Source organism: Vombatus ursinus, unplaced genomic scaffold, assembly GCF_900497805.2.
Source record: "Vombatus ursinus unplaced genomic scaffold, bare-nosed wombat genome assembly UNPS02014793.1, whole genome shotgun sequence".
NCBI lineage: Eukaryota > Metazoa > Chordata > Mammalia > Diprotodontia > Vombatidae > Vombatus > Vombatus ursinus.
The window spans coordinates 14,971,591-14,999,453 of NW_020954571.1; the positions used below are offsets into that span (position 1 = coordinate 14,971,591).

Consider the following 27,863-nt stretch of genomic DNA (forward strand, 5'->3'; position numbering starts at 1 on the left):
GGAGCTGCATGTGTGCAAAAGGCCCTGCAGCACTCAGCACTGAGAGCTGTGGGGGTGAGACAGGAACAAAAACTGCTGGAATACACAGCAGGGTGAGTCAGGAATCCCAAAAGAATGTTTGTTGGGAAAACCAAAAGGAAGTGACGTTTGAGCTGGTCCTCAATATTTTGGGGCCTGGGAGATGCTCCTCCTCAAATGAATTCTCCTTAATTTACCATCAGTTTAGGCACTAATAACTTCTCATTCTTCTAGGCCTGACTGCTAAGGCCACACAACACAAATAGTTGATGAACTGTACATCAAAGTTAATTACAGGTGTGCCTCACTTTATATCATAAACGAGTTCCAGTAAATCAAATTTTATAAATTAGTTCTTGTTTTAAATGCATTAGAAAAGCTTACCACTTAAAGGAATTCTATCTTGAATCCTTTTTTTTTTAAGGTTAGAGGGGAAAGATCCTTTTGTAAAGTGAACAATCCCTGCTTAATTCATCTTTGTATGAATTTGGATTTTCATAGATGAAGGTTGCTCAAAGCAAAGTACACCCAAACTGAGCTGTCTTTGAGGAACACTACTGTTGGCCTGAGCTGGCCTGAGGGGCACTGGATAGAGCGACAGGCTTGGAGACCGGAAGACTTGAGTACAAATCTAGCCTCAGACACTTCCTTGCTGTGTGACCTTGGGCAAATCACTTAACATATGTGCCTCAGTGTCCCCATCTGTAAAATGGGGATAATAACAGCACCTACCTCCCAGGCTTGATGTGAGAATCAAATGAGATAATATTTATAAAGCACTTAGCACAGTGCCTGACACATAGTAGGTGCTATGTAAATATTAGCTATTATTATCATCATCATCATCAAGTGCATGCAGAAGAGGTATCTCTTGGTGTAAAAAAATGATGGGCTTGTCATCAGAAGCCTAGGATTCAGACAATGCCTCTTAACACTTCACAGTTGTGTGTCCAGGGGCACAGCCATTTCACTCTCTGAGCCTCAATTTCTTCATCTATAAAATGGGACTAATATGTTACTTGTTTCACAGGGCAAATGTGAGAAAAGCTCTTTGCAAACTGTCAAGTAGAGAAGTGTGAGTTGTTGTTATTCTCCACAGTATTGTATCTGGATCGATGGCCTCAGCGCCCTCCTCGGGAAAGACATGTCTAGTGAGCTGACCAAAAGTGACCTGGACACGCTGCTGAGCATGGAGATGAAGCTTCGGCTGCTCGACCTGGAGAACATCCAGATCCCTGAGGCCCCTCCCCCTGTTCCCAAGGAGCCCAGCAGTTATGACTTTGTCTACCACTATGGCTGAGTCGCTGTACCAGGAGGGAGGATTGGGCCCAGGAGGGAGGGGCTTAGATGCTGGGGCCTTGTCCTTTGCTTGTATAGAATCCATGCTGACTGTGGTGGCCAGGCCCGTGCCACTTACTCCTCAACCCCATGTCTTAGCCCCAAAAGCTTCCTATTGATTCCAGTCAGCTAAAAGTAGGGAAGTGGAACCTCTGTGCCCTCCCTTCTTTCCACTGTGGATCAGACTCTGGGGCCTGGAAAGGGAATACTGTGCAAAGGCTGGAACACTAGGGAGCAGGCAGCGTCTCTTCTGCTCCCTAGACAGGGCAGCCCTGAGCCGGCTGGGCAGACAGTGCACACACTTCCACTAAGGTGGCAGCACTTAGGTGGGCGGCCCCTGTACTAGCTGGAGGCAGCCCAGCAGAACTCCTCTTTGGTCGGGGCAGCTGGGGGGCAGAGAACTCGAGGAAGGACAGCCCCGAGGTGGCAGCACACCTGAGCTGTATATAGAGAGGAGCTCTAACTCTGTTATGGAGGACTCCTTTTGTGCCCGTCTCCCTACATGGTGCCAAGATGCTGCTGCTGTTCTCATGGAAGTTCAACTCTAATGTTTCTCTGAATTCTGAAACTGCCACATCTCTCCTCCCAGCAACTGGCAGGGCAACAAGAGGTTTCTACCAAGCGGCACTCCCATCTGGTTCCTTGCAGTTGAAAAGCCATACGACTGCTGCCTCCCTTCTCTGTCAGAAGTAGCTTTGCCTCTTAAAGGCTAGAGAGAGCGAAACAAACCACCGTACACTTGGCTTTTGGCTCTGAGTGACGTTGCTGAATTTCACAGGACCCAAGTCAGTGCTGGAAAGGACCTTAGAACAGAGAATGTTGGAGATGGAAGGGACCTCAGAGGCATGTAATTGGGCAACTCCTACCTGAAGCATGAATTCCTTCTTTATAGCATCCCTAACAAGTAGTCATCTAGCTTCTGCTTGCTGACTTGCAGTAGTGGGGAGCTCACTACCTCTAGAGACAGCCCATCCCAGTTGGGACAGCTCTTCTTGTTAAGAAGTTATTCCTTTTATTGGGCCTTATTCTATCTTCATGTAACTTTCACCCCCTGGGACAAAACAGAATGGGTCTAATCTGCAGGACAGCACTTCAGATATTTGAAGGTAGTCTAAATCTAATTTTCTTCATTCCTTCCTTGAGCAAAAACCAATCCTGGTAACCTGAACTGAAAGATCAGCCTCTTTCAGCCCCACGACCTGTTTCCAATTTCCTTTTGGTCTCCAGACCCTAGGAAGTCTGCCTGGCACTCCCCAATTTGGCTTTTACCTCATGCCTTGTTTTCAGGGAGCTGGCCTGAAGTTACAGCTGTGCAAATGGAACTTTCCTAGATTACCACATAATGTCCCCAGGCATCACCACTTGAACACAGCTGCATTTGGTTATGGTAGTTTCATGTGGTAGGTACTGGTCCAATGAAGATTGTACTATATATTTTCTCTACTATAGGCCATACTTATACAGACATGTGTATATATATATACATACATACATATATAAATAATTTATATTTATATAAGATCCACCTATTCTAGGATGGAATGTTTCATGAAAAAATGAAATTGGCAAGAGAAGGAAAAACAAGATGAACTCTGAGCCAAGATTATAATGTAAGAGAACTTAGGAGGGCAGGCGAGGAATGTCCTGTCAGTAACTGTGTTTTCAATAAATACTCTCATGTATGGACTGCAGTTGTCATTAACAGATGTTTCTCTATTTATTTCTAGCCCAACGGGGATGATTTCACCTTGGCAATCGTTTATTCCAATGTGTTAGAAAGACTTGAATGCTCCTGATTCAGTACTTAGCTGTCTCTCAGGAACCCCTCACTCTCTTCCCCTCCCCACTTTCCTGGCTAATTATGCTTGGGGAAATTGCTGTGCCAGCTTTTATTTTCTGCAGAGACTCAAGGGGTACAGCAGGGGAAGATCCGCCCCTTTGTATACACATGATTCTTGACTATACCTCCACATCCTGATTCTTTCAATGAGCCACCCAAATCTGTGGGAACTGAAGGGGACACGTAGCTGATCTTCCAGCTGGTGTTTTAAGGCTGTTGCTCAAAAGCTGAACATGCTGGGGGTGGGGAGTAGATGATGGTGTTGATGGAAATGGATGCCTTCTCTTGCTGTTGTGAGGGGGGGATGGGGGCGGCAAAAGTTCTTTTAGTAGTCATAGAAAGCACATGAAAGACAGGCCTTGAGGACTGAATAAAGCTGAGAACCTTGGGCAGAGATGCATGACGACAGCTGGCAGCTGAAAGCAGCCCACCTTCCGCCTTGGCCTTCAGCATCTTTGAGCCCTGATTTGACCTTGCAAAAAGTCACCTGGTGTGAACTGGGTTTTTTTTCTTTATTTCAGGCTTGGGGTGAGGGAGGGGATTGGGTTCAGGAAGAAACCTCCAAGTCTGTGGCCTTTTCTGTTCAACCTTGGCAGCCACAACAGCCTGCCTCCTAACTGGTCTCCAATTCCAGTCTATCTTACCTGCTAGTTCAGTCAAGCATCATGCTAATCACATCCTTTCCTGGCTCTTTGAGCCTTCAAGGGCTTAATGTTACTTCTGGGACAAAGTTCCAGCTCTTCTTACCTTGTATTCAAGGTTCCCTACACTGTGATCTCAAAATAGTTTTCCGGCTTTATCTCCTGCTATTCCCCTAAAATCATCCTGCTCCATGCACACTGGCTGTCTTCCTTCCCTCTGTCTTTCTATCAGTCAAACTTCTGGGAATGCCCTTGACCCCATTTCCATCTGCTAGGTGGCACCACAGTGGCTAGAGTGCTGGGCCTGGAGTCAGGAAGACTTGAGTTCAAATTTGACTTCAGATACATCCTCCCTGTGTGATCCTAGCAAGTCATTTAACCTGTCTGCCCCAGTGTCCTCAACTGTAAAATGAGGATAGCAACAGCACCTACCTCCCAGGGTTGTAAGGATCAGATGAGATGTTTGTAAAGCACTTAGCGCAGTGCCTGGCAGGTAGTAGGTACTTAATAAATGCTTGTTCCCTTCCTCCCTTATTGAAATCCTACCTTCTCTGTGGTATAGTGGATAGAGAGCTGGCTTTAAAGCTAGGTTAAATCCTGTCTCTGACATACTGGCTGTTTGACCTGGGGCAAGTCACTTCTCAGTAACTATAAGGTGCTGATCTGCATTGGTGGAAGGAATTTCCTTAACCCTGAGTTCACTATACCAATGAAAGGCCAGCTCGGTGGCCCAGTGGGTAGAGGTTCTAGTCTCAAACACTAGCAGTGTGGCCCTAGGCAAGTGACTACTACCCTGTTTGCTGCAGTCCCTCATCTGTAAAATCAACTGGAGTCAGACATGACTGAACAACAACATTCCAATGACATCACAAGCCCAGAGTCTATTCCTATCCTATTGAAATCCTACTCTTCTTCAAGGGCCACCTTAAAAGCCACCTCCCCCATCAAGGGTGTCTATACTAGTACATACAGAAAAAGCATACAATTTCCCCCGGGGTGTCCATAACACTTTGCTTCTGCTACCCATATGACATTTACCTAATGGGCATTTCAGTACTTACACGATTGTGAGCAAACCATTTGTACCTACCTCGCAGGGTTGTGAGGATAAAATTAGGTAGTATTTGTAAAGTGCTTAGCACAGTGTAAGCCTTATCTCTTATTATTATTCCCATCTCCAAGCTTCAGTTTTCTCATTTGTGAGACAGGAATAATATTTGCAATGCCCACTTCAGGGGTGAAGAGGAAAGCATTTGGGAAACCTTGGAGTGCTATAGAAATGTGAACTATTAGCAGTCAACTATGAATCGCTCACCTACTAAGTGCCAGACACTGAGAGGCACTGGGGATTCAAGAGAAAAGTGGAAAAATCTCCACTTAGGATGAGCTTATATCCTAAAAATAGCATTTGTAGTGCTCTAAGGTTTACAAAACTATGTTATCTCATTTGGCCTTTATAACAACTCCATGTGAGGTGGGTGCTATTATTATAACCATTTTATAGATGAAGAAACTAAGGCTCAGAGAGGTTAAGTGATTTGCCCAAGGTCACACAGCTATGTCTAGGGCAGAATTTGATCTCAGGTCTTCCTGACTCTTAAACCCAACATGACCACTGTGCACTTAGCTGCCTCCAAGACAAAAAGTACATATGAAAATATATTCAGCATGATTTTCAAGTTGATAAATTGAAATCTATACAAAGTAGCTAAACAGAAGGTGGTATGGGAGGGCGGGCATCAGTATTTGGGGGGATCAGGAAAGGCTTTTTGCTGAAGGTGGTTGCAAGATTAAACATAGTGCATTTTAGAGGAAGAGCCCTAGGGGCTCCAAGCCGAGGGAAGGAGAGTGCCTTCTAGGCTTGGAAGACAGCCAGGGCAAAGACACAAGGAAGAAATCAGAATATTGGGGGTGGGGGTGGACCTTAGAACACAAAGCACAGTATCTGCCAAATAAATACTTCTAAAGCCCAGGCTCGACTATATCATTTCTCTGTTCAAGAAGCTTCTATGGGTCTGTCAAGCCCCTCTGGCGTTTAAAGCCCTTCACAATCTATCTTGGGCCTCTCTTCCCCACCTTATTTTACATTGCTCCTCTCACCCCTTCCACATTCCAGCCAAACTAGTCAACTTATGCTGCACCACAATGGATATTCTCTCTCTTGCCTTTGTTTTCTCCCATGTCTGGAATGCACCCCTTCTTACCTCCACCTTTTAGAAGCCACAGCAACCTTGAAAGGTCAGTTCAGGTACAACTGTTGTGGTCTGAGAGGTTGAGCCCACTCAAAGACCGAAGTACAGGACGGGATTGTCTGGAATGAATTCACAGACTCAGATAATCTTTGAGTTACGCTTTTCAGCGGGCAAAGATTCTTAAGGCACCTTCGAAAGACTGGGGATGGAGCTAGGGTTTATATGGAAAAGGGCATGGGAAAGGTATGCGAGGGATACTAATTAGGTAATCTAAAGGTCCAGGTGTCTTTGGGAGCTATGGAGGGGAAAGTGTTGGAGTATATCAAATAGGGAGGGAGATGTCAAAGGATCTTATAGGAGGAAGAGTCCTTGGGCCAGCCAGGGACAAAAATCCTTGGACCAGGCACCTCTTTCTCTCTCTCTGTCCTGATTAGAGAATGCTCTGCCACAAGGGAAAGTTTTCTCACAAGACAGGAGCTTACTAAGGTATTGGGAGGCTTCCAGAGACATAATCTTAGGGCTGGGGGCAGCCCAGCACTCTCTCACCTAGCTTTGTGTCACCAGGGAGAGAGGTGAGTGTTTTGCTGAGGCCCACTCATGAGTAATTGCTAGGGACAGTGTCCTTGGGCTGGGGGAAAATTGCCAGGGATAGTGTTTCTGAGGCCAGGGAGAAATTGGGGTCCGAGCACAGGAACCCAAGCACCCTATCACCACCACCTTAATGAGCCCTTTCCTGATATTCTCAGCTATTAGAGTTCCTCCCTTTCCCATCACCCCTGCCTCTCAAACTTTACATTTATTTTATGTATACTTTACATTCATTCATTCACATACTTGATGGCATTCCACCTCATACACCGTGGGTAGAATGTACACTCTTTAAAAACCAGGGACTTTTTTGTATTCCCCATACCTAGCACAGTCCCTTACACATAGCAGGTACATAATAAAGACTTTCCAGTGTCAGAGCTGGAAGAGACCTTAGAATACAGACTGTTAGAACTAGAAGGAAAGTTAGATCATAGAACAATGCCAGAGCTGGAAAGGACCTTAGAGTTCATCTACTCTAAGCCTGTTGTTTTACAAATCTCTATAACAGAACTTTGGCACATAAGATGCAGGCAGCCCATGTGGTCCCCAAGCCAGGGACCTGCTTCTGGGAGAAGCCATCCTGCATTCCCCTACCACCTACTGTCTGCAGTCTTTAAATCTACCTTACTGAGGCGAAGTGGAGCACTCTCTTTCCACTGGTGTCCATTACTGTGACTGAAGGTCCTGCTCACCTACAGGATGTACACTAAGCTAGGGTTGTTTGTCCTTCTTTTTCAAAGAAGACCATGACATCAGGGAGGCAGTGAGGCTGGTGACTTTGCACAGTCAGTCACTTAAAATCAATCCACTTACAACCAAGCACAGAAGGCCAGAGAAAGTGTCAGCTAGGAAAAAAAGATTGGGTGGTCAGAGAAAACCTGGAAGGCCTCCTGCCCCTCCTGTAGAGGGCAACTTTTGTAAAGTCATAGGTAGGAGGGCACCAGATGGGCTGGCATGACGGGGGTGCGATCAGCATCTTTGGAGGTAACTTCCAAATAAATGAGATCCCGGGTCTCTCTGATTAGGCTGAGACACGACCTTGCCCTCAGGGAGCTCCTAGTCTAGAACTGGGGAATATGCACAATGAAGGAGCCAGGCAAGCGGGGCGGAGTTTGGCTGGCACCAGGCCGGCCCCCAGGTTCCCTCCATCGCCAGCTCCAGATCCTAAGCCAGCCCGACCCCGGGGTCTCCTGGGGAGAGGAGGAATGAGCCGGCTCGAGGACAGGCGCCGCTTCCGCCGGAAGTGCTCTCCCCGCCTTCCCAATATGGCGACTGCAGGAGCCGGGTTCGCACTTCCGGCAGGAGGAGCCACGTCTAGAGCTGCCTGGCCGCAGGTGAGCTGGGGCCGGGCCGAGGCAACCTCCGTGGGCCCGAGGAAACGGGGAGGAAGGGAAGGTGAGGGCGGCGTCCTGGCCGCGGCCCCAGAGGGCAGCGGCAGCGGGGTGTTCGAGGGCGTGGCAGGGCCGGGCGGGGAGCCGACGGTCTGGCCCTGCAGGCGTAGCCCGGGGCTAGAAGGAAGCGCCTCCAGCTTCCCAGTCCTCACTCCGGGCCGGCCCTGGCGCGGGGCCGCCGCCTCCGGGGAGGCTTCCGTAGCCAGGCCCATCACCGGGGGAGCCCCCCCCCCCCCCGGCCCCGGCCCCAGAATACTAACCACGGGGGCCCCTCAGGTTTGTGTTGCACCTGAGCGGCCCCGCCCGGCTCCTCTCGTGCCCCCTCCCCCGGGGAGGCCCCCGAGGCCCGTGCGAATGGCCTTACCTCTCCCAGCACCTCAGTTTCCTCCTCTGTCAGATAAGTGGGCGGTGCCCCAGAATATGGGCCCTTCCAGTTCTCCATCCACAGTACTCCTTTTGACAGCACCCCAGGAGTATTAGACTGTAAGCTCCTTGAGGTCAGGGACTGTTTTTTTCTATCTTTAAATCACCAGCGCTTAGCACAGGGCCTGGCAGATAATAGGCGCTTAATAAATGCTTGTAGAAGACTTGACTTGGAAGGGTCCTCTGGGATCCTCGAGTCCAGACCTTAAGTTTTACAAATGGTGAATATCAGGCCTTAGAAAAGGGGAATGACCTGTCTGAGGTTAGAAAGTAAATTACCCAGAACCAGCTAGGTCTTCTCTTTCTAAGTTAAGTGCCCTTTGCATTACCCAGGCTAGTTTTATCAGTCAGCAAATGTTTATTTAGTGTTGGTTCATCGAATAATTATTTAGTGTTTATTGTGTGCTAGATATTGAATAAGTTGATGGAAAGGCTTTAGAGTTCTTGATGGGAGGACACTGTCAAAGTAGTTGGGGAGAAAAAAAAACTGCAGGAAAAGATGATGAACTATTTAAGACCTTGTGGGACACTGGACAAGTAATTTCCTTTCTTCTAGGCTCTTTAATCTTTTGTAAAATGAGGAGATTGGACTAGTCTCTTAATGAAATTGTTTCCAGCTTTGACAATCTGGCATTATGCCCCCCATCCTATTTCCTTCAAATTTGACTACTTGTTGAGGATTAGGAATCAGGAGATTTGGACTCTAGTTCCAGCTCACTGTGTAACTTTGGACAATTCATTTTCCTTTTTTTCTTCTCTTTCCTCTAATAAGTAAAATACAGTTGTATTGTATTTCTACCGGTGCTATTATTTGATGGTACTCTGACTTTAAGGAATGTTAAATGAATATTCAAAAAACAACAGAGGAGTCCTTAGGTTAGGGGAGGCAGGGGAGGTTTTGTAAAGGTGGGATTTGAGCCGAACCTTGAAAAGCAAATAAGATTTGGATAGTTAGGAGGAAAAAGCCTAGGAAGTGAGAAGGTAGAAACTGAGTAAGGGTGTAAGAACTTGTAAGGGGTGTTTGAGAGGGTGGAGGATTCCTATAAGGGAATAGTGGGAGATGATCCTATTAACGGGGAGGATTTATGATCTCTTGTTTTATTCTGTTTTTTTAGTGAAGCAGCACAGTGTAGAGTGCTGGGAAGTATGCTAGGTTTGAAGTCAAATGACCTGGGTTCAATTCTTAACTCTGGTTGGCAGTTGCTTATCTATGTGAATATGAGCAAGTCCCTTCTCCTGGACCTCAGTTTCCTCATCTGTAAAATATTGGACCAAATCACTTCTGAGAGCCTTTTCAGATCTAAATCTGTAATCCTGTTATTGGTTGCTACTTCTCTGCTGATGGAATAGGGCTCCAGAAGGCCCATTTTACAAACACCCACCAAATCCAGTCTCCAGTAGCTTCTTTCTAGGAAGGCCTACCTTCTTTGCTGCCTGCATTTGTGTCTTGGTCTTAGGATGTCTCTGGCCTGTGACTGAATGATACAGAGAAAAAGCACTAGATTTGGAGTCAGATGACCTAGTTTCAAGTCCTAGCTCTCTCACTTACCATCTGGGTGACCTTAGTCAAATCATTGAACATTTCTGGTTCTAGGTTTTCTCATCTATAAAATGATGGAATTGGACTAGATGTCCTCCAAGGTCCCTTCCTCCTCTATATCTAGGCTCTGTGTTATGATCCACACACAAAAATGATTTGTCATGGCTGACAGAGCACCATGCTTTGGAGGTGGTTGGTTTAAAAAAATTTTTTCAATTTTGAGATCATGAAATAGAGCCCATAGAAATAAGAACTAGTTATGTGGCTGGTTTTGGGACCATTTAATTTATTTTGGGGGGAGGTGGAGGCAATTAGAGTTAAGTGACTTGCCCATAGTCATACAGCTAGTGTCTGAAGCTGGATTTGAACTCAGGTCTTCCTGACTCCAGGGCCGGTGCTCTTATCTACTGTGCCACCTAGCTGCTCCCCCTATCCCCATATCAGATTGGCAGGGAGCTTGTGCTGGTGTTTGGTGTAAGTTCTTCCACTAGTCTTTTCACTCCTTCCAGGGTGAAGCATACTTCTTGAAACGCCTAAGTTGAGGAACATTTGCACACATTTGTGGGAGAGGTATAGTTCTGCTGATGGATGAACCCAAACTCCTTTCTTATTTATTTTTTTGTAGCAAGAAATCCAGAATCCTGTGAGCTCTTCATCTAGATAGCCATGGTGAGGGTAGGTGCTGTTCACGAGCCCCTCAGGTGAGAGTCCTCAGCATAGCCCAGAGCTTCCATGATCATATGGCCATGTTAAGCCTGCAACTGGGAGAGAACCACCACTGATAAGAGATGTTTCCGCTGAAGTTCTTGGTCCAGCACAGCCAACTCTTGCTTTGTGTATTGGCTTCAAGCGAGAGGGCTGGAGCCCAGCCAGGGCAGTAGCTGCTCAGTCCCACTTCTGCCGCTCACCAGTGGACAAAAAGGTGTTTGGGCAATCACTGTTGCTGCCAATGGGGAGGTGGACCTTCGGCTTGACCTTCATCTGGAAGGTAGTGCTGACTCTGGGACTGGTACTTCTCTATTACTGCTTCTCCATTGGCATCACCTTCTATAACAAATGGCTAATGAAGGTAATTCTGGGGCCTCAGTGGTGTTCAACACAGGCACCCATCCCTGGGGGTTGAGGTGGAATGTGGGTACAAGGTTGGAGGGCATGAAGAGAAGGTGGGTGCCGGCTGGAGGGGAGAGACTGAAGAAGATATAGGTGCACTTGAAAGATGGGAAGGAGAAAAAATTGCTTTTCTGGAGCCTAAACTCCTGACAATCGGTTCAATTTTAAATTTCTCCTAGAGTTTCCACTTCCCTCTCTTCATGACCCTGCTTCATCTCGTAGTGATATTCCTTTTCTCAGCTCTGTCCCGAGCACTGGCACAGTGCTGCCACCAGCGCCCTCGCGTGGTACTGAGCTGGGCCGACTACCTCCAGAGAGTAGCTCCCACAGGTACGTCCAGAGGCAGTGTGGGCTCCAGCGTGGGTACTGACCCAGTTGGGGAGTCTCAAGACCTGGAGACAGTCATTGCCCCTGCTCTGACCTTCCTTTTAGACCTGGACTTGGAATCTCAGAGAAGTGTGACCTTGGGCCAATCACTTAACTTCTGAGCTTCAGTTCACTCATTTGAACATAATAGCATCTGTGGTTACCTACCCCACAGAATTGTCATGGGGCTCAAATGAGGTTGCAGACAGGCAGCCATAGCATAGTACAGTATAGCTAAAGAGCTGGCATCAGAGTCAACATGTTCTGGGTTTAAGTCTCCCACTTTGACACAGATTGGCTGTGGGCCCCTGTTACCTTGTAGTGCCCCAGACAACTCTCTGAGATTCTACATTATAGAGCAGATGCTCCTCTGGAAGCATTTCACATCAGGAGTTTGTTCTACAGGTCTGGTCCTTTCCCTCCTTCCCTGGGGGATAATGACTGTGCTGTTGTACCACCTCTGTCTACTTTGCAGGAGGTTGTATTACCTTAAAGTATCTTAGAGCTATGAGTTGTTCTTAGTGTTACTGTTTGGGGGCCAGTGGGTAAGCTGGAAGTCAGCCCCTTCTGCACCTGATCTCCAATTCAGAAGTGAGCTTGGCCCCTAGGGAAGAGATCAGTCCTCTCCAGAGGTTGATTCTTCTTTCTGTAGCTTTGGCAACGGCACTTGACGTGGGTCTGTCTAACTGGAGCTTCCTGTACATCACCGTCTCACTGTGAGTATCGGCCTGCTCCCTACCACCCTCCCTTCAGTCTTTGAGCTCTTTGTGTCTGTCCAGCGGGTTGCCTTCACGTCCGACTGATGGGCCGGCTGCCTCACCACTCTGGGATCAGTCCTTGCTCTCAGCTTCTCTCTGGCCCCCAGCAGCTGTCCTGGAAAACTCCAGCCTCGTCCGTAAGCCCAGCGCATACGGGGTGCTGAGCCCTGGGGCCTGCCTGTCTTGGCGGCGTGGGGAAGTCAGGGGACCCAGACAGACTGGCCATTGCCATGGTATGAGAAAGAAGAGGGAGTTGAAGATAAATGACCCACTGACTGGCATGCATGGGACTACATTAACATAATGTGAAATGGGCACAGTGGGGAGTGGGGGGAGAAGTAAGAGGGATAGTTGTTCCTTATCTTCATTCTTTGCTTAGGAGAGCAAAATTCATTCCTCCTCCCTACTCTCCTTCTGTTTCCTCCCAGCCCTGGCTCCCTTGCTGAGCTGCCGGTAAATCCTAGAATTAGGAGAGCTCAATGTCAGGGATGCAGCTTTTCCCTCTTGACAATAGTCACAGGCCTCTTAGTCACAGCTCTTTTTTTTTTTCCCTCCCTGAAGGTCACCTGTCAGTCAGTCTGGACAGAGTTTGGCTTCTTGGTGCCCTTTGTGCCCAGGCCATCCTGCTGGCCTGAGCAAAACTCACCTACCCAGTCACCCTCCTGGGCAAAGCAAGTGATGCCCTTCTTTCTATCCTTCTTGCATAGCTTGTGGCCATGGGCCCTGTAGCAGTGCATGACTCTGCAGTTTTCACTTCCAGGTACACAATGACCAAGTCCTCGGCCGTCCTCTTCATTTTGATCTTCTCTCTGATCTTCAAGCTAGAGGAGCTGGTGAGGCCTCAGCTTCCCCTTCAGCTCTTTCTCTATTTGCTTTTGCGCCCTGTCCTCTCCAATCCCTTCCCTAGTGTTAAGAATTAAGAAGAGAAAGTGGGCTGGAGCTTGTTGGCTGGGTGGTGGGGTAGATCAGAGTCAGGCCTGGATGGAGCACTAGGATTCCCTATATCCTCTCCAAACTACTTTCTTGCTTTGAAGGGTGAGGGGCCAGAGGAGAAGATCACAGGTAGATGGGAGAATTTCCTGCCCCAGGAGGTAGCTGCAGTAAATAGCTCCAAGTGTGTTAAGCTTTTATGGTAATAGTAGAAAGTGGGTTTGGGGTCAGAGAACTTGGGTTCAACTCCCAATTGCATTATTCATTAGCTGTGATTTTCCTGAGCCTTGGTTTTGTCATCTGCAAAAATGAGATATGTAATATTTGTATTACCCACTTCCCTGGGCCTCAGTTTCTTCTTTTGTAAAATGAGATGGTTGAGCTTAATCCTATGGGCCATTTATCCTGCTGCTGCTGCTCTACAACCCGGGTCCTTCAAGATGATAGACAATGTCTTCCCATCCCAACAGCGGGCAGCACTAGTCCTGGTGGTCCTGCTTATTGCTGGTGGCCTCTTCATGTTCACTTATAAGTCCACACAGTTCAATGGAGAGGGATTTGCCCTGGTGCTAGGGGCCTCATTCATTGGAGGAATTCGATGGACCCTTACCCAAATCCTCCTACAGAAGGCTGAACTAGGTGAGTATATTCAGAGCATCGCATGGGTGGAATGGTATGGCTCTTGGATTAGGAAGTAATGCTGGTCAGAACTAGGATGGGTTTTCTCTCTCTCTCTTCTTCAGGTCTCCAAAATCCTATTGACACCATGTATCACCTGCAGCCACTCATGTTTCTGGGACTCTTCCCCCTTTTTGCTGTTTTTGAAGGTATGTTGGGTTGTCACATTAGACAGAGGGGAGCAACAAAGGGGCACTTTTTCTAGCTGCCAGCCTCTCAAGGAGATAGAGGGAAAGAATACAGGTATTTTGCAGCCTGGGATTTACTGCAGCTTCCTTCCTCTTCCTGTCAGATGAGGGCCATTGGATATATTCTAGGGTCTTTCTTCAGCTCTGCCTTTGCCCATTACCCAGAGTTCCTATCGTCATAGACTGAGCAGGGAGTCGTTTGTCCTGCATCAATTTCTACTCTAAGCACAGGGGCCCTGGACAAACCAGAAGGTTGTTATGTTCAATTCTGACTGTCACATTTCACAGTGACATTGATGCAAACTGGAGCTTGTCTGGGAATGGGGAGCAAACAAGAAAGACTTCTTTACCTCTAAAACAGAGGCAGTGGATGCTACCTGTCCTCCTTACCTCAAAGGGTTCTCAAAAGAGGTAATAAAGGGTTTTATAAACTATGACTTGTTAAATAAATGTCAGTAGTTTATCTGATAGCTGCGTGAACTAGCTGATTGCCAGAGAAAGATAGGAGACTTTTGAGCTTCAGCTAACGATGCCACCAACTCTGCAGGTAGTTTGGTCTCTCTGAGCCTCTGTTGGTTCAAATAAGAAGCATGGAATTTAGAACTGGGGGAAAAAAACCTTAGGGATCATCTTGACTCACCCCCTTCTTTTTACAGAAGAGGAAACTGAGGCCTAGAGAAGTGGAAGAATTACCGATGTTTAAAAGCTTGGAAAATAGATGACCTGGGGTGGGGGGGGGAGGGGGGAAACGTAATCACTGTCTTCAGGTACTAAGGTCTGTCATGTGGAAGAGCAATTAGACTTGTTCTGCTTGGCCCCAGAGGGCAAACCTAGGAGCAATGGGGAGAAGTTAGAGGGAGGTTAATTTCAGTTCCACATAAGGAAAAACTTGCTAACACTTGGAGCTGTTCAGAATGTCCTGGGCTCTTATGGAGCTAGTGAGTCTGCATCATGGAGGTTTTCAAGCAACAGCTGGATGACCCCATGGCAGTGAAGTTATAGAGCAGATTTTGGTTCAGGTATGGGTTGGACTGTGATTCTTCCAATCTCATAGCAAATTTATTCTTTAGCTCAGTTGTTCAGGAACCTTCTATTATGTCGCCAAAATTTTGCCCCTTTAAATTTCTCCCCATTCTTTCATTACAGCGCCTTGTGCCACACAGAGAGTTCCCCCTCCCTTTCTTGATGTTTACACTATTCACATCTCTGCAAACCCTCATCATAATGCACCTCTTAGTCGTCACTTAGCAAAGCTGCATGGATTTAGTTCCTTTAATCTTTTCTGCTAAATTAATCCCCCAAGCGCCTTCGTTACTTATGCTCTTCCCCGAATTCCCTTCAATTTGCTGCAGCTTTTGCAATACTGCTGAGCCTAACTAGCATCAAGCCTGATGGCCTACATTGGAAGTCTGTTTGCTTATGGTTACCACCACTACTTGGAATTTTTTTTTAATACTTTGCTCCAGAGAGCTCAAAGCACATTTCAGGCATAAACAGAAAAAGCATTTTTTTAATTAATTCATTTTAGTTTTCAACATTCACTTCCATAAGCTTTTGAGTTTTAAATTTTCTCCTCCTCCTTCCCCAAGATGGTGTGTAATCTGATACAGGCTCAACATATACATTTCTATTAAACATATTTTCACATTAATCCTGTTATAAAGAAGAATTATACCCAATAGGAGGAACCACAAGAAAGAAGAAATAAAACAAAGCAGAAGAAAAAAAAAGAGCAAATAGTATGCTTCGATCTGCATTCAAACTCCATAGTTCTTTCCTTGAATGTGGATAGCATTTTCTATCATGAGTCTTTTGGAGATGTCTTAGATCCTTACATTGCTGAAAAGGGTTAGGTCTGTCAATATTAGTCATTGCACAACATGGCTATTACTGTGTACAGTGTTCTCCTGGTTCTGCTCACTTCACTCAGCATCAGTCCATACAAGTCTTTCCAGGTTTTTCTGAAGTCCACCAGCTCATCATTTCTTATGGAACAGTAGTATTCCATTAAATTCATATACCACAACTTGTTCAGCCATTCCCCAATTGATGGGCATCCCCTCAATTTCCAATTCTTTGCCATCACAGAAAGAGCTGCTAGAAATATTTTTGTACATGTGGGTCCCTTTCCTATTTTTATGATCTCTTTGGGATACAGCCCTAGAAGTGCTATTGCTGGGTCAAAGGGTATGCACATTTTTATAGCCCTTTGGGCATAGTTCCAAATTGCTGTCCAAAAAGTTGGATCAGTTCAGAACTCCACCAAGAATACATTGGTGTTCCAATTTTCCCACATCTTCTCCAACATTTATCATTTTCCTATTTGGTCATGTTAGCCAATCTGATAGGTGTGATGTGGTACCTCAAAGTCATTTTGATTTGCATTTCTCTAACCAATAGTAATTTAGAGCATTTTCAGGAGAAGTATTTTTTGAGTGTGTCCTATATGTTACCCTCCTGAATAGGAGGTAAATGGGAACAGAAGATATAACAAAAAGAACAGTCAGAGGGCCTTGGTTTCAATCCTGGTTCTCCTACTTAATATCTTTGTGGCTTTGGGAAAGTTACTTTCCCTCTCTGGGCCTCAGTTTCCTCATCAGTAAAATAAAAGAATTGGACTAGATGTCATTCAGGATTCCTTCTAGCTCTGAGTTCTATGATTCTTGTTTTGGACTAACAGGCTTAGAGAGACCAAATGTGTGACTGGCGGTATTGCTAGTCTAGGCCCAAAGGTCTCTTGACTATCTCTGGCTGTCTAATAGATTGTGGGGTTACCAGATAAATTGTTGACTTTTAACATATTATCTACATTGCCTTATTGACTCTTACAATTACCCAATGTGGTAAGTAGTATAGGTGTTATTAACCCTGTTTTAGAATTGAGGACACTGAGGCCTAGAGAGGTTAAAAAATTTGTCCAGGGTTACAGAGGTACATGAAGAGCTAGGATTTGAATCTAGGTCTTCTGACTGCAAATGCAGTGTTCTTTCTACTTTACCATAGCTACCTCCAGTGATGACCATGCATTATTAAAACATTTATTTGATGTGAATAGAGGGCAGACATGACCATCATCTCTAAATTAAGAGGGACATTTTCTTTCAGGTGTCAATGCTGAGGTAGCCCCTAAAATGACTTCTATTGCTTTAGTCTTGAGATGGCCTCCTTAACCCCTCAGACCCTCTGAGTTGTTTTGTAGTGATCACTTTTCCCCAGGTGTGGTATTTGCAGTCAGAGAACCTGGGTTTGAACCCTGGCCCTGCCACATGTGTGGCTCTGGGCAAGTACCTTAACTTTTCTAGGCCTCAATTTTCTCATCTGTAAAATGAGAGGGTTGGACTGGACAGCTTTTAAGGCTCCTTCCAGCTCTAAATCTATAAACTTATAATCTGTGCTACATTATTTTTGTTTCAGATCTATTTTCCCAGAGTCTTTCATAGCCCCATTTCCACAACTGATACTGAGGAAATATCAGTTGATGATGGCAAATCTCACTTTAAATTTCATTCAACTTGGCAAATATTTACTAAGCTACTACTGTGTTCAGGCATCTTTCTCTAGGTGCTAGGAAGACAAAACAAAAATCAATTCCTGCCGTTCAGGGACCTTATATTCTGGATGTGTGTGGGATGGCAGCTTGCCCCCCCTTTCTTTTCTCCCCTCTCCCACTCATTCTGGGTGAGTCCTTTTAGGGACATGAACACACCTTTAACTTGGCATTACAATCTCTCTTCCCGTCATTTTCAGGTCTACATTTGTCTACATCTGAGAAAATCTTCCGTTTCCAGGACCCAGGGCTCCTCCTGGGTATACTTGGGACTCTCTTCTTTGGTGGGATACTTGCCTTTGGCTTGGGCTTTTCAGAGTTCCTATTAGTCTCCAGAACTTCCAGCCTGACCCTCTCCATTGCTGGGATTTTTAAGGTAGGTTGTAGGATTTAGAACTGAAGGGGATCTTAGTCGGCAACTTCCTTGTTCTATAGACAGAGAAACTGAGATCCAGGGAGAGGATTTGGCATTCCAGGAATCACATCAGGAGCAGACCTGGGAGTCAGAGCTTCCAGTTTGTCTGCCTGCGGATAATCCCATGCTGCTTCCTCCATGGGCTTCCAGCGAGAGCAAGGTCTGTCTCCCTGGATCTCAAGGCAGATCATCATCTCTCACATTTACTTAACCCTTTCAAGTTTATAACGCATTTTCCTCAAAACAGGCATTTAAGGTAGTTGATACAAGGATTGTTGACTCCATTTTAGGTATGAAGAAACTAAGATTTGCTTTCAACATTATAGCTCACTTCAATGGTGACTTAAAGATTTCCAAAGCATATTTTGCAAAATATTTATGTGGTAGGTGGTATAAAGATTGTTATCCTCATTTTACAGAGTAGGAAACTGGAGGTCAGAGGTGAAGTGGCTTGTCCAAGGCCTCACAACTAGTAACTGTTTGATCTGGGATTTGAACCCATGCCTCCTGACTCTGTGTCCAGGACACTGTTATATACCGTACTGCCTCTCTCAACATCATGAAAAGGCCAAGAAGCTGGGAGAGTCCTCCCAAGAGAAGAACTTTGTTGTCCAAAGATTAGGATGGACCTTAGGTATTGTTTTACTAGGGGATGGGAGGGGCAGTGGTGTCTTCGGAGATCATCTGATATAGAACTGAAAAGAACCTTAGAGATCACCATTTAGTCCAATCTCTTACTCCCCTCCCCTTTTTGTAAATGAGGAGACAGAGGGTCAGAACGGTTAAGTCATTTACCTAAGGTGCCACTTTTGAGTAGCAGAGTTAGAATTTGAATCCAGGTCCTCAGACCAGAAATCTATTGCTCTTCTCCTATCCCAGGCTACCTCATAGCCAAGAGGGTTGTGAATGTGTAGAACATTGGTCCTCACAGATAGGTTAAGGAGGCACATTTGCACTCACCAGCAATCTGAGAGTCACACGTCTGTCTGCCCTGTGGAATATTCTGTTAAAAACATCAAAGAGCTTCTGGAGCTTCAGGCTTCCAATGAAAGAAGCATGTGGAATATAAAGGTCTTGGCACTGGTTTCCAGCACTAAAGATTCTGAATCTCTCCCTGGCTCCCATTTGCTATTTTGGATTCACAAAAGGATCTTTTAAAAAGATGTCATTTATTGGATTTTAGTGGATGGTAAGCACTAGAGGCATTCAAGGGAGGCAGGGATGGATTTCCTATGTATAGCCCAAGCCAGGTTAAAATAGAAGGGAAATATTTAACAAAATAAATTAAAATACAGTAAAACATAGATAATATTACATCTTAAAACTTAGTCAGTGTGCAGCTTATAGGGATCCTAATGTATATATTAGTGGCCCTCATTTCTATTTGACTTTGACACTCCTGATGTAATTAAAAGAGGATTGGCCTTAGTTCAAATCCAGGCTCTGCTACTTGATAGCCATGTGAGTTTAAGCAAGTTGTTTAGCCATTTTGGGTCTCAATATGGTCATCTGTGAAATGGGGATAATAACATTTTGCCCCCAAAGAATGGCAGAGCACTTTGTATTCTCTAAGGCACTGTATACATGTAAATTATTATTCTTGTGCTGAAGATTAGTACTTTTCTCTCCTGCAGCCTTTCTTTTCTTATCCATCCTGTTTTTGTTCCATTCCAAAGACTTGAATTCCTGATATGAAACCTCTGAGTATAGGGGCCACCTCCTCTTGCCAATCACATTTTTGCTTCCTGCCTCTCTGCCTCCAGGAAGTCTGTACTTTACTGCTAGCAGCTCATCTGCTGGGAGACCAGATCAGCCTGCTGAACTGGCTGGGCTTTGCCCTCTGTCTGTCTGGGATATCCCTCCACATCACCCTCAAAGCCCTCAACTCCAAAGGTAATACAGAGTGCTGCTCAGCTTTTTCAGCCCCTCAGTGGCGTTCTCCATGTACCCAGTAGGTTTCCACTTGAGTGGTCTTCCTCTCTGTGAGGATGGAACAAGTTGTTCTTAGCTTCCCACAGCAGTCCTTACTGGATTGTGCTTTACCAACCCCCCAAATGCTTAGTTTAAGCTTTTCATCTAATGCTGAAAGTATGCCTCCTAGTTCTACTTCCACCCCTTTGGGGGAAGCACTGGCATCAGTAGAACAGGTGGGCGAATAGCTCTCTGTGCCTCAGCAAGCACACAGTTGGCTTCCCTCAATTGCAGTTGATGCACAGAAGCCAGAAAGCCAACCCAGTTTTAGTAATTGTCTCTCTCCCTGTATCTCCAAAGGTGAAAGTGGTCCAAAGCCCCACAAAGGGCCTGTCTCCAGCTCTGATTTGGAACTACTCCTACGGAACAGGGAGCCTGGTGACGAGGAAGATGAGGATGAGGGAGAAAAATACTTTGTGGCCCAGGGGCAGTAGTGACCTGTCTGGCTGGTACGGCCTGCACCATCCCACCCCTTTCCTGCACCAATTCTTCTTTGTACACCATTGGTAGCCAACCGTGTAGGCAGATCCAAGTGCCCTGCCTCATCAGATGGGCAGCAGTGGGCTCTGTGATGCCCAGACTGGAACTCAGCTGATATAACGTATCAGTATGGAAGATGTTGGGTGAAATGGCCGTTATAGTAGTGTTCTTGGTATCCAGGACCAAATGAGACCTGTGTGGACCATCAGGATGAAGTAGATATATTACCAGGCCTTGAGAAGGGCAAGACTTGGGTAGGGGTCACAGTGGGTGATAGGAATGGGCTGGTTTCCCTAGATTGGTTCCCTAAGACCTCTTAGACCAAGAATTGTCATAATTCAGAGGATAATTAAGATTACTACGGGAAGAAAATGTAAACTATAGACTATTCCCTAGCTAGGGGAAGGTGGAGGGGCTGGGACCTCAGAACCTGGAGAGCTTCTTTGCTCAGAGAGCAGTTTTATTTATAGTTTGGAAATAAATGCTTTATGGTCCACTGACCACCTCTCTTTGCCTGGAATCCAGCTTTAATCCATCCCAGAAGGTCTGGGAATAAGGGGAGTAGCCACAGAAACTGTCTTTTCCAAGCCACTGCTGGTGTGAACCCAGTAAGGGCTTCGTGGATAGAAGATTGCAGGCCCAGGGTGACCAGAAGACACCTTATCTTATGCATTGCCCCCCACTCCCCACTCCCCACATCTGAGCCAAGTAAAAGCCTATAAACGAAATTGCAGAAGACATTCAGAAGATGAGGCCTGGACTCTGAGGTAATGAAGACTTAGTTCACTGAGGGACAGACTTCCTGGGGAATGAAGATTGTCTTGGCCTGCTGATATAGTGTATTCCTGTGTTTGGATTATTCTTGAGTACAGCTGTCCTCTCCTTGGAGCCTCTTTCTCTGCCCAGCCAGGGCAGAGAATAGTTCTGTCTTCTTCGCTTGTTCTGGGCCTACCCTTCCCTTTGGGAGCTGCTGGCCCTGGGGCTGTCCATTAGGCTGTCTGCCACTGGGCAGGGTGAGCCCTGGAATCTGGTACTGTAGCAAAAGGGCCTGGGTGGAGTTGGAGAGGATGTTGGAGAAGCCTGGTTCAGCTTCCTCATTTCATATAGAAGGACACAGGTTGAGCAGAGAAGTACTTACCATGATCGCATGGGCATTTGTCATCCTGTAACTTAGGCCTCCTGACTGACAGTCTAGGTCACTTACACTTCAAAAAATCCCCTTCCTCAGGATGACTCTGTTTCTGTTTTCAGTTGAGGAAGTGGGTCCAGAGAAGGGAAGCGATTTACCTAAGCTTTTCAGACAGTAAGTGGTGGAACAGAGACTCGGCCTTAGACTTGGGGATTATAGGTCCATGGTTTCTACACACATCGTGCTGCATCTCCTTAGGTTTGAGTCCTGGCTCTGCCCCGTGTTGCCACTATGACCCTTGGCAAGTCACTTAACCTTTCAGGTCCTCACTTGGCTCCTCTCTAAAACACAGGCTGGACCATATGTTCTACCTCCAAATCCTTTTCGCCTCTGAAGTGTTTTCAGGGACCCACAGCAGGTGTCGCCCTTGCCCCACACAGCTGCCGCTCCCCAGCCCCCAGCCCTACTGCTCAGAGCAACACTGCTCCCCTCACCTCACCATCACTGCCCCTGCCTCCTCAGGAGCTGTAGATTTCAGCCTCCAGCACTAAGGTTTGAATATTTTCAGAAAAGGGCACTTGGGTGCTAGTCAAGTCCAATGAGGGGCAATGAAGACTGGCAGTAAGAGAATCTACTGGATGAAGCCTTTTCAGAAAATCACCCCAATTCATTGTGCATAGATGTTTAAGGCTCATCTCAGCAAATCCACATGCCACAAAAGAGCCCCCCTTTCCACCTTCTGCACTGGGGCATACGATGTGCCATTCCCCTCTCCTTTCAGAGAGTTTTGGCAAAAGATGAGCCCTAGGAGTAGGCCCAAGTAGGAAAATGTCTTGCCCAAAGCCACACAAGTTGAGGCAGAGCTGGGAGTAGTATTTCGGTTTTCTTGACTCTAAGGCAAGTACTCTCTTAAAAGCAGTGTGCCCTACACACCCAGGATGTCATGCTGGAGAGCCTACTGGGGAGTGCTGGAGGGTTGAGAGTCCTGTACCCACCCCCCAAGACCTGCTTGTGAATCAGCACACCTCAGTGCTGGAAAAGATTGCCAAAACCCTGCTGTCTCAGGTGGATGTGAGTTTCCTGTCTCCCCCTGTTGCGCCCCCACCCCCAGGCACATGGAGATGGAGAGCAGAGCTGTCTGGTGCAGTAATTACAGGGTGCAGAGTGGGGCTCATTCTGTGCTTGTTGGGCTCAGTGACAGTCCCTCACTTAGCTGCAATTACCAGCCCATCTTTCCAGAGGGCTTCCCCTCCTCCCCTTTCCCCTGCCGGGTCCATCCAATCCCCCAATTGCACAGGTACTCTCCACACAATGTATTAAGCTCGCCAAGCCACCCCATGCCGCTTGCAGCTGCTGTGTATTTGGGCTGCAGCATTGCCATGGCAACTCGATGTTTGCACAGGTTCAGGAAAGCTGAGGATGTGACTTGTCTCTCCAAGGGCTCTGATGCCCATCCACCCACAGCATCCTGCCCCAGGCCTGCCCGAGTGCAGGGGATGCCTAGTGAATAGAGTGACAGAACTGGACCCTGTGGCTCTCAAGTTCAAGTTCCAACACACTCATTACTTCTTCTGGAAGCCCCTTTTGATTCTTCAGAATGAGACCCTTATTTTCAGAGAATCATAGGATTTAGAGCTAGAAGGGGCTTACAGTTTGTCTGGTGCAGTCCCTTTATTTTGCAGCTGAGGAAACAGACCCATAAAAGTGAAGGGACTTGTTCAGAATACAGAAAAAAAAAAATTGGAGATCAGGTCTTCCAAATGGATGTCTAATGTTTATTTTGTGCCTTACTGCCTCCACCTGTGGGCAATAAGGAAGGTTGATTCCCCACAGCATGTGGGGGTGTCCAGAGCCACGGTTCAGTGAGAAGAAGGAGCTGTGGTGGAGCCCCAGGCATCACAGGCTTGCTATGCTTGGTGTACCCACATCTTTCTTATTCTCTTCTCTGCCTCAACTCTGGGGCAGGGGTTGGGGAGGGGAGCATCATCCTATGTTTCCATTCTTTTTTGTAAACCACCAACTCTAAAGACACTCTACCAGCTTAGAACTGGGTTCTTTTGGCACCAAGATATACTGAGTCCTTACCCCATTCTGCTTCACTGAGGTCCCCATCACTAGAGGCACTGAAGCAGGCAGAATGACTGCATGCTGAGGATGCTGTCTAGGGAACACGTACTTCAAGCTTAAGGTTAGACTAGATGATCTCTGAGGTTCCTTCTACTCTGAGATCCTGTCACTACCCTGGTGTACTGAAATGAGTACAAGATTTGCAGTCAGGAAGACCTTGGGCGAGTCACTTAATGTCTTTGAGACTCAGTTTTCTCATTTGTAAAATGGATTTGGACTACATATCTAAAGGCTTCCTCTGCCTCTGAATATGATGGTTTTCTGCTCTGTCAAGTGTTAGGATGTCGCCATTTTATAGAACAAAGAAGAAAAATCCCCAGAGTTGACAAGGTGTGAATTGGGATAGGAATGGGGTGGAGGGGTGCAGGGAGGAATTCCATTAGTTTTGTAATGTTGAGGAACTGTGAGACTGGGATGAAGAATAATTTCTACAGTACTCTGAGGTTTGTAAAGCACTTTTCTAACAATCCCAAACTGTTTCTAAGTATTGTTCCCTGGTGGTTAGAAATAGATCCACACATAACACTCCCACTCCTTTCCCCCCAAGAATACTCAAGGGCTCATAGTATTAATAGCTAGAAAGGCACCTCAGAAGTTCAGGAAGTTCTTAACCTTTTTTTGTGTCATGAACCATGTTGATATTTCCAGTGAGACCTATGGACACATAAAATAAGATGCATAAGATTACAAAGGAAGACAGTTATGTTTGAAATGCAGTTTCATGAATTATTTTTTTAAAAAAAAGTTTGTAGACCAAACCCCTGCGTCTAATCCAACACCTTCACTTTACAGAAGGAGGAAACAGGCTCAGAGATCCAGTAACTTGCCTGAGGTTACATAGACCGTGGCAGAACTGACTTCAATGGGGCTAGCAGCCACTGTACTTTTAGAAGATGTACCCTTTTAGCAGGAAATGTTTTCCCCACACTGGCCCCAGTTGAAGAACACCGTAGTGACACTTCCTGCCTACCTTTTTTTTAACTTGACCTCTTCCCTCACCTGCTGGGGAGTCTCTTTCTAAACCTACCTGTCCTGGCAACAAGTCCCCTTTGCTGCTGATTTGTAGTTGACCATTACCCTTCACTTCCTATATTTATGATTTCTTTGACAAGTAGCAAACTTCCTGTAATCCAAATTTTAACCACTTGGTGGTGTAAAAAAAAATTGGACTTGGAATCGAGATGCTATGAATTCAGATCCTGGCTCTGCTTACTACTTATGTGCCCCTAGACAAATCCCTATGCCTTCATGGGTCTAGATTTTCTCTTACCTAGAAGAAACTGCTCCAGGTAAATCATAGCACTATATTCTGTGATTTCTGAGTCTCTTGGAGATTCTGCTCAGTTTTTTTTTTTTGTTTTTGTTGTTGGGGGGGTGTGTGAACAAATTCTTTTCCTGCTGGTTTAATTGGGGGGGGGGTCCTCCAGGAAAGACAGAGAAATGGACATGTGACTGTGGGCCAAGAACAGGAAGTCCCTGCAGTCTGCTAATGGACCATGTTCAAGAACAGGGACTGGAGACAGTGAGGGTGTAATAAGGTGTCACTTTGGAGGAGGTCAACAAAGAACACTCCAATATGAATTTACAGTTTTCATGTTGGAACACTTCTGGATTAGTAGGGATTTATTTTGTGATAACTCGTGGTGGGGGGTGTATGTGAGAGAGAGCTCACTTTTCTAAATCACTGGGCCATTTACAAAACCTTTTCCTCAAATCAACCCTGTTGGTAGAGCAAGTATTGTCCACATTTTGTAAATGAGTAAATTGAGACATCAGTTGACATCCTTGGTCACAAAACTACTAAGTTTTGGAGCCAGTATTTGAACCTAAATTTGACCCACGAGTCAAATGGCTCAAAGCACTTTCTCAGCCAAGAGACAATGAAGGAAAGCAGGCTTCCTTGAGAACTCTCTTGGACATTCCTTGGGAAGGGAGTAATTTCCAAACCTTTTTTAGGGACACACAAATGCCTTAACCAGGTGCTACAAGTTGCTTTTAGGAAGCTATGATCAACCTGGGGGTGGGAGTTGGGGCTGGAGCTGAAGAAAGGGGCTTCTCTCCATCAGGCTGGCCTGTGTTTGATGATCATGTAGTCAGATGAAAGTTAGATTTAGCATCTACCTGAGATTAGGCCTCCTGGGGCCTAAGCAAGCAGCTGGCACTAGAAGGGACTAGGGTAGGAAGGGGCAAGAGAAGGTGTCTGGGTACCTGCTGCCTATTTAGCACTGATGGAGATGTTTAGTTCTGGGAGGGATCCCTACTGAGCAGAAGGAGCACCTGTCCTGTTCTTTCCTTGCCCCATGAATTAAACATGCCCCTGTGGTTAACTCAGTAATGCTTTTATTAATAGTTAATTACTTACAGCGCACTGGGGCAATGAGACTCACTCAGGCCTCGTAAATTAAGGCAGTGATCCTGTGATAGAAGCCAATGGGAGTTCATTACACTGGCACCTTCCGATGCTGCTCCTCCGGGTTTGGCATTTAGTTCGGTGCTAAATGAGATGTGTGAGGGAGGAGGGGGGGAGAGACCCTCGAAAAGGGAGGGGGGAGGCCAGGGAGGGCTAGGCATCCTCTGGTTTCCTTGGAGAGAAAGGAGAGGGACGGAGGCTGGGAGAAGGGTGTTGACTGGGAAATGTTCTTTCTGTGGCCTGGCAGCTTGTCACCGGCCCCATGTTCCCTGTCATATCTGGTGACTCGCTGCAGCCGGGATTTCAGAAAGGCCTCTAAGGGCCTTCTCCTGGGGCTTAGAGACAGAGGGGAGCCTCACCTCAAGGTGGTGTGGGTTCAGCCTTCATAAGGGAGGATAACCCGACTTCATGCTGTCACCCTCGGGGTCCTTTTCAAACCCTGGGGAAAGAAGTCCTTGGGGTTCTTTTCCTTTTGAGTTAACTGCCCCTTCTCCCTTCCCCTCCCTCCTCTTTCCTGTGCTGCCCTTCTTTGTTTCATAAACATCAAAACTTCCCCTTCTGGCTTTTTGCTGCGGCTAAAGGCAATTTCTTTTCCTGATTTTTCAGCTCAGTTGTGTCAGGGCTTGGTTGTGACCTGGTAGCCAGGCTGGCTTGGCTTTTCTAAATTTAACTTTCATGTGCTTTTTGTTTCTGGGAGAAGCAGTAGGGCTGGTCATCATCTTGAGAGGTGGGAGCAGCAGATAGATACTCTATGGCCAGCCAGTCAACAGACTTTTATCAAGGGCCTACTATCTGCCAGGCATTGTTCTAAACAGAAGAGATACAAACACAGTTCCTGCCCTCAAGCAGCTCAGATTTCAAGAGGAAGGTAACATGCAAATAACTATGTAAATACACTATTCAGTTGATCAGTAAGCATTTATTAAGCACCTACTGTGTGCCAAGCATTGTGCTAAGTACTGGATATATACAACATGGATGGGAGGTAATTTCAGAGGAAAGGCAGAGCAGGGTGGGAATGGGGAAAAGGCCAGGAAAGGTTTCTTGCAAAATAGGGTTTCTTGAGAAGGAGAATGGAGATTGGCCAGTGCAAAGGCAAAGACAGAGGATGGAGCATTTATCCTGTATGAGGAACAGCAAATAGGCCTATGCAGCTGGACCACAGTGTGTGTGTGTGTGTGTGTGTGTGTGTAGATGCGAAGTCACGAAGGTCTTTAAATGCCAGACAGGATTTTATATTTATCCTGGGGTAACAGGGAGCCAATGGAGTTCACTGAGGAAGGAGGGTAGAGTGTGGTATAGTCAAATCAGCACTTGAGGAAAATCACTTTGACAGCTGAATGGAGAAGAGATTGCTGTGGGTATAGACTTGAGGTAGAGAGACCAATTACAAGGCCATTGCAATAATCCAGGCAAGAGGTGATGAGGACCTGTACTACTGTAGTGACTGTGAAGGTAGAAATAATGAGATTTGAAAACAGATTGGATATGTGGGGTGAGTACAAATGAGGAGTCTGTGACATGAGTTGGAAGCCTGGGTGACTGGGAGGATGGTGTTACCCTCAATGGTAATAGGAAAGTTAGAAGAGAGGAGGAAAAGTACTATTACTTACATTTTTACAGATGAGGAAACGGAGTCAGAGAACATTCAGGTGTCCTAAAGTCCCTCCCAGCTGCAGTCCTGAGGGAGGAAGGCAGGCAGGTGGTAAAGCACTGACCTGAGTTAACAAGGAGGGTCTCTTCCTGTCAAATTTTCAGAAGCAGATTGATGTCCATGCAG

General features: G+C 46.3%; 2 protein-coding genes across 4 annotated transcripts in view; both read left to right on the top strand.

Annotated features, from left to right (window-relative positions):
* Positions 1 to 3,047, top strand: part of ELMO2 (engulfment and cell motility 2) — a 50,139-nt gene extending 47,092 nt beyond the window's left edge. The window contains exon 21 of the mRNA XM_027869516.1: positions 1,118 to 3,047. Coding sequence (XP_027725317.1) covers positions 1,118 to 1,318 — 201 coding nt within the window. The 3' untranslated portion in view covers positions 1,319 to 3,047. The remainder of the gene's footprint in view (positions 1 to 1,117) is intronic.
* Positions 3,048 to 7,878: 4,831 nt separating this feature from the next.
* SLC35C2 (solute carrier family 35 member C2) lies at positions 7,879 to 20,917 on the top strand. 3 transcript variants are annotated; one of them, XM_027869666.1, is made up of 10 exons: positions 7,879 to 7,954; positions 10,600 to 11,043; positions 11,264 to 11,414; positions 12,103 to 12,166; positions 12,969 to 13,041; positions 13,609 to 13,777; positions 13,882 to 13,965; positions 17,752 to 17,927; positions 19,730 to 19,859; positions 20,238 to 20,917. In XM_027869666.1, exons 2-10 carry the CDS (start codon positions 10,924 to 10,926, stop codon positions 20,369 to 20,371), a joined length of 1,101 nt encoding a protein of 366 aa, XP_027725467.1. In that variant the 5' UTR covers positions 7,879 to 7,954; positions 10,600 to 10,923; the 3' UTR covers positions 20,372 to 20,917. The 3 variants fall into 3 exon arrangements, with proteins under 3 accessions (XP_027725467.1, XP_027725468.1, XP_027725469.1); XM_027869667.1 differs by having other exon boundaries at positions 7,930 to 8,015; XM_027869668.1 differs by lacking the exons at positions 7,879 to 7,954; positions 10,600 to 11,043; positions 11,264 to 11,414; positions 12,103 to 12,166 and adding an exon at positions 12,173 to 12,441.
* The last annotated feature ends 6,946 nt before the right edge of the window (positions 20,918 to 27,863 follow it).

Excerpts from the sequence above, each read along its gene's own strand:
- SLC35C2 (XM_027869666.1), top strand. The coding sequence starts at position 10,924 with ATGGGGAGGTGGACCTTCGGCTTGACCTTCATCTGGAAGGTAGTGCTG. Across the intron at positions 12,167-12,968 it reads CTGTACATCACCGTCTCACT|GTACACAATGACCAAGTCCT; the intron begins GTGAGTATCGGC and ends TTTCACTTCCAG. Across the intron at positions 13,966-17,751 it reads CCTTTTTGCTGTTTTTGAAG|GTCTACATTTGTCTACATCT; the intron begins GTATGTTGGGTT and ends CGTCATTTTCAG.